This window comes from Macrobrachium nipponense, chromosome 1 (assembly GCF_015104395.2).
Source record: "Macrobrachium nipponense isolate FS-2020 chromosome 1, ASM1510439v2, whole genome shotgun sequence".
NCBI classification, from domain to species: Eukaryota; Metazoa; Arthropoda; class Malacostraca; order Decapoda; family Palaemonidae; genus Macrobrachium; species Macrobrachium nipponense.
Genome location: NC_087200.1, coordinates 162,276,251 through 162,282,250, shown reverse-complemented (window position 1 = coordinate 162,282,250; position 6,000 = coordinate 162,276,251). Strand labels below are relative to the sequence as shown.

Genomic DNA, 6,000 nt, shown 5'->3' with positions numbered 1-6,000 from the left:
TAGGCTGAACCCCAGTTGGTTTACTGGAGATCATTCAGATTCCTCCCATCAATCAGTGAGTCGTCCTATCATAAAGGACCGAGGGTTTGTATATTGCGTAGGAAAAAATCAGAATTTGTGAAAGTAAATTGTATTTTTCCTAGCTATACAAACCTGAGGTCCTTTACACTAACTGCCCACCTCATGCAAGCCGTCAATCTGGGCCGAAAGCAAATTGGAATGTTTACGTTTGGTCGGAGGGACTTCCAACAACCGGACCGGAAGTGCCTTGTCTAAATATTTCAGCAGCTGTGTCCAGCCAACACCTCAAGTAATTCCTATTGTAAAGGACCTCAGATTTGTATGTAAAGTTAGGAAAAATACAATATACTTTCAAAAATTATGATTTTTCAGCATAGAAAGAGCCAATTTCTACGCAGAATAAGACATCTTATGATTAATGGATTTGTATGAGAAAATGTTTATATATTATGAAAACATTGTGTAAGCTTATTCTATTATGTACATAGACATTTATGAAATGTTCATATTTATTCTATTTTGAAGGAATCTAATAAAGTTGATTTACAGGTGATTTGGTTGTGATGCGTGTTGGAGGATGGGGCCGGGCAGTGAGGGTATTGGGTGTTGTGGTTTTGCTAAGTGTTGCCTGGCTGCAGCTTGCACTTCCTCCTCTGCCACACGATCCACATTCAGCACTGGGAGGTAGTGCAAGAGAAACACCAGAGTTTGACCCATCCTTAAGTTACCATCGCAGTCCAGCATCTAAGTTCCTACAGGTAAAAACATATATTTACATATTTTGCTAAGTGAGTTTTCTTGTATTCTTTCATATTTTATGCTATGTAGTATACATGAGTATATAGCCCTAAAAATTTTAGAATATGGGTAAATCCTTGGTCTCCTAATTCAGCAAGAAGGTGGTGTATGTAACCTATGCCACAGAATATTTTTAACTTATGCAGTATTAGCATTTAGGTTAGGAATTATATTTAACAGAAGTTATTGAAGTATCCAGGGTGACATACGTATATGGTAGTCAGTGGAGGATGTGTACCACAACCCCCCCGCAAATAGCTCATATCTGCGAATACTTAAAACCCCTCTAAAAATGCTTCTACCTTAATAATTTTAAAAGTTTTTTTCACAAAATGTGCATTTGGTCATGAAAATTATATGAATATATGTACAGTGGTACCTCGAGATACGAAATTAATCCGTTCCGAGGCGGCCTTCGTATAATGAGTTTTTCGTATCTTGGAACACATTTTACATGTAAAATGGCTAATCCGTTCCAAGCCCTCCAAAAACACCCCATTAAATTTCATAATAAAGCTAAATTGACCTATAAACAATGAAATACTACAACAATTTGGACCATTCAATACCCAAATTAAGAATAAAAATCCAAAACCTGTAAATAAAGTGTATTTTGTTCATGAAACTTACCTGTCAGATATATATATAGCTGTATTTCTGACGTCCGACAGAATTTTCAAACTCGCGGCACACGTAGTTGGGGCGGCCAAGGTGGTAGTACCCATTCCCGCCGCTGGGAGGCGGATATCAGGAACCATTCCCATTTTCTATTCATATTTTTTTCTGTCGCTGTGCTGCAAACAACTGTTTACAGTACTCCGGTCTAGGATTTTTGATTATCTCGCTTAATATTATCTGGATTGACTTTTGGTATCGACTTCTGGATTGTTGGATTAGGCACGCGTAATAGTGGATTGGTTTTTGATTTTGGATTGGCTTTTCTGGGTACATGATGTCTGGATCAAGTACTGGAAGTTTCAGAGTGTGTGTGAGGAGTGAATGTAAGGTGAGGCTTCTTAAACCTTCAGTTGATCCTCACACAGTTTGTATGGATTGCAGGGGGCATGTTTGCGTGGTTGATGATCGGTGCAATGAATGTAAGGATTTGGATGATGATAAATGGAAGATGTATGAGACCTATCGACGTAAATTGGAGCGCGATAGAGTCAGGAGGTCTTCCTCCCAAGGGCCAGTTCTACTAAAGGTAAGGATAGTAACATTTCTCCTCCTCTAACACCAGTAGATTTTGCTCAACCTAATCCTGTTTTGTTGCCTTCGGGCCCCAGTGCTGTGTCTGGAGAAGGTAACACCCCTTTCTCTGATTCTGGAGTCTATTCGTGCTCTCGAATCTAAGTATTGGCCCTAGAAACCGGCCCTGTGAAAGTTTGTGTTAGTGCCCCTAGTGTTGTGGAGGGGGCGTCAGATCGGCCCCATAATGCCTCTAGGCCTAGACCTCTATCGGACTCTCAGGACTCAGGGAGTGGGTATGTCGAAAGCCGCAAGAGGGTTACGGTGGGGGCTCCCCACCGATCTGGCGTCCCTTCGGCAGGCCTTGTTGCTAAATCCCAGGCTGCCAAGGAGCGCGCACGAGCGCGTGTCCTGAAAGATTGCTTTTCGTCCTCCGAAGCGTCCTCCCCGCGCAAGGGGTGGAGCGCTCGGAGAGACTCACGTCCGTTGAAAAGGACCTTTCGCTTTGAGGACGCTTCACGTCCTATGTCTCCTCTTTCGTCAGAGGACGCTTATGACGCCTTTCCTCCGCAGAAGAGAGGAAGGCTTTCTACCGAAGAGGACGTTAGTTTCCACGCACAGGCGTGTTCACCTGAGAGGCAGATAGCTGTACCTGCTAGAAGGAAGGAAGGCGTCCCCTCCCCGCGCCCCTCGCCTTCTCGCAGGCTCAGTCCTGCCCCTTCTTTTGCTCCTTCGTCACCTACGAAGGATATCCTAGTGTCCCTTCAGGACCAGATTACGTCGCTGATGGCTCAAAGGACTCGCCCAGCAGCAGTCGAGCCTAAGCGTAGAAGGACGTTCGGCTGCCCGTCAAGAGGACGAAGCAGCCTCATTCTCTCTCGTCTCGCTCGTCTCTCTCCTCCCCTCCGGATCGTCAACGTTCTCGTTGCTCCTAGCAGATCTTTTACTCTCTCAGGAGAGGACGCTCGGCGTTCGAAGCAGGACACGCTTTGCGCTCTCGGCAGGTAGCGGTTTGAGGACGCTCGGCAGGACGCTCGGCGTTCTAGACAGGACGCTTTGCGCTCTCTTCAAGACACTTTTGAGGACGCTCGCAGGACGCTCGGCGTTCGAAGCAGGACGCTTCGAGTTATAGACAGGACGCCTTTGAGGACGCTCCGCAGGACGTCGCCGTGTGAAGCAGGACGCTTTGCGAGCGAAGCAGGACGCTTTTGAGGACGCAAAGCAGGACGCTCGCTTGGCTAAGCAGGACGCTTTTGGCGCCTCTCGTCAGGAAGCTCGCGCTTCCTCTCGTAGAGACGTTTCTGTTAAGACAGTTCACGTTGCTTCTAAGGACGCTCCTCTTTCGCAAGATGTCCGTACCTCTAAAGATCGACGTAAGGCCAATTCCGTACCTGTTGCGGATACTTCCAACCAACGGAAGTCATTGTTCAGGATTGAGACTGCTGGACGTACTCCCTCTCCTGATGGGCGTTCTCCAGTTCCTCTTAGGGAGGAAGGGGAACTTAGTAGTCCAGGGAGTTCCGTGGAAGAAGAACAGCCGTAGCTTCAGCTGTCTCGGATTACAAGGTTCTTGTTAGGCTGTTACGTTCAGCCTTCGGGGAGAAGTTCCAGCCGGCAGCCCCTAGTCTCCTCCCTCTCAACTTTCGTCTTCCAAGACCGTTAAGACCCCTGAATTCGTCGAAATGAAGACATCGCTGTCGACTAAGAGGGCGTTTAAGAAGCTTCAAGACTTTATGTCCAAAAGGAAGGATCAGGGCAAGACCACTTTCGCCCATCCACCCTCTAGACTCGCCGGGAAAGGGGGAGTTTGGTATGAGACCAAGGAGGATGTGGGAGTAAAGGTTCCTTCGTCCGCTCTGGGTGACTTCTCCAGTTTAGTGGACGCTCAGAGGAGGTCTCTCTTATCGTCTGCTAAGGTGTCCTGGACTCCGGTGGAGACTGACCACCACTTGAAGGGACTGCTTCGTACCCTTAATGTTTTTAATTTCCTAGATTGGTGTCTGGGAGTTTTAGACCTTCAGTCTAGGAGTCCTGATTCTCTTAGTCTGGGGGAGCTGTCCAGCGTGTTGTCATGTATGGACAAGGCCGTCAGGGATGGTTCGGAGGAGCTAGTTTCTCATTTTGGAACTGCCTTCCTGAAGAAAAGAGCACTGCTTTGCAATTTTACCGCTAAGTCGGTATCTCCCGCTCAGAAAGCGGAATTGCTCTTTGCGCCTCTTTCGGACCATCTCTTCCCCCAGGCTATGGTAAAGGATCTTGCACAGAGTTTGCAAGAAAGGCGACCCAGGACCTCTTGGTTCAGTCTTCAAGACGTCCAGCAGCTCCTTCCACTTCTACATTCAGCAAACCCCCGAAGAAAGTCAAACCCTTTCGCGGGGCACCCCCCTCGAGAGCAGCTCCTCGAGGGAGAGGGTTTTCGAGAGGAAGAGCTTCATTCAAACCCAAAACCAGCAAATGAAGATCTCGTCCTTCAGACGCCAGTCGGGGCCAGACTGGAATTCTTTGCGGAGGCTTGGAGGCAGAGAGGGGCGGATCCTTGGACCCTCAAGATAGTAGAGCGGGGGTACAAGAATCCCCTTTTTTACATCCTCCTCCTTTAACATCAACTCCCAGAGACCTCTCTCCATCTTATCAGGGAGAGAAGAAAAGTGTTCTTTTCGATCTGTTAGACCAGATGGTCAAAAAAAAGAGCGGTGGAACAAGTCTTGGACCTAGAGTCACCGGGCTTCTACAACAGGATTTTCCTAGTGCCGAAGCAGTCGTCAGGTTGGCGCCCGGTCCTGGATGTGAGCAGGCTCAATCTTTTTGTAGAAAAGATCAAGTTCAAAATGGAGACGCCTCAGTGCGTGCTGGGAGCCTTGAGACCTGGCGACTGGATGGTGTCTCTGGACCTGCAGGACGCGTACTTCCACGTCCCAGTCCACCCTCTTTCAAGGAAGTACCTGAGATTCGTCTTGGACAACAGGGTTTGGCAGTTCAGAGCCCTTTGTTTCGGTCTCAGCACGGCCCCGATGGTTTTCACAATGATTATGAGGAATGTAGCGAAGTGGCTCCATTCGTCAGGAATCAGGATATCTCTCTACCTCGACAATTGGCTGATCAGAGCGTCGTCGAGGCAGAAGTGTCTGAAGGACCTTCAGTTTACGTTAGCCTAGCAAAGTCTCTGGGTCTTTTGGTCAACTCCGAAAAGTCGCATCTGACCCGACACAGTCCATCGTGTATCTGGGGATTCAGATGGATTCAGTGGCTTTTCGGGCGTTTCCATCCCAGGAACGTCAGCGACTGGGGTTAGAGAAAGTCGCAGCCTTCCTAGAGAGAGAAGCTTGTTCGGTGAGGGAGTGGATGAGTCTGCTGGGCACCATTTCCTCGCTAGAAAAGTTTGTCTCGCTGGGAAGACTGCACCTCAGGCCTCTTCAATTTTTCCTTGCGGTTGAATGGACGTCGAAAGAGGACCTGAATGCGATCCTAAGGATCTCCAACAAGGTAAAAGTCCACTTAAGATGGTGGCTCGACCCTCAGAAGTTACGAGAGGGCTTCTCCTTAAATCTTCTGAGCCCCGACCTATGTTGTTCTCAGACGCTTCCATTTCCGGTTGGGGAGCAACACTAGGGGGGAGGAAGTGTCAGGCTCCTGGAGAGGGGAACAGGTAGCCTGGCACATCAATGTAAAGGAACAGGCAGCGATATCCTGTCGCTGCAGTTCTTCGAAGAAAAACTGTCAAGCAAGGTTGTTCAAGTCTTAGACAGTACCACAGCCCTTGCGTATCTAAAGAATCAGGGAGGAACTCGCTCCAGATCCCTTTTTCTCCTGGCGAAGGAAGTTCTGCTATCAGTACGCAAGGCGCATCAAGATCCTGACAAGATTCGTGGCAGGGGTTCAGAATGTCAGGGCGGACCTTCTCAGCCGCCGAAATCAGATTCTACCAACAGAATGGACCTTGCACCAGGAAGTCTGTCAACAATTATGGAAGATTGTGGGGACGTCCTCTAGTAG

At 48.2% G+C, this 6,000-nt stretch overlaps 1 protein-coding gene across 1 annotated transcript in view; it reads left to right on the top strand.

Annotated features, from left to right (window-relative positions):
• Positions 1 to 571: 571 nt before the first annotated feature.
• The window catches only part of LOC135218983 (alpha-1,6-mannosyl-glycoprotein 2-beta-N-acetylglucosaminyltransferase-like), a 213,038-nt gene continuing 207,609 nt past the window's right edge, over positions 572 to 6,000 (top strand). The window contains exon 1 of the mRNA XM_064255421.1: positions 572 to 779. Within this exon, the coding sequence (XP_064111491.1) occupies positions 585 to 779 (195 nt within the window). The 5' untranslated portion in view covers positions 572 to 584. The remainder of the gene's footprint in view (positions 780 to 6,000) is intronic.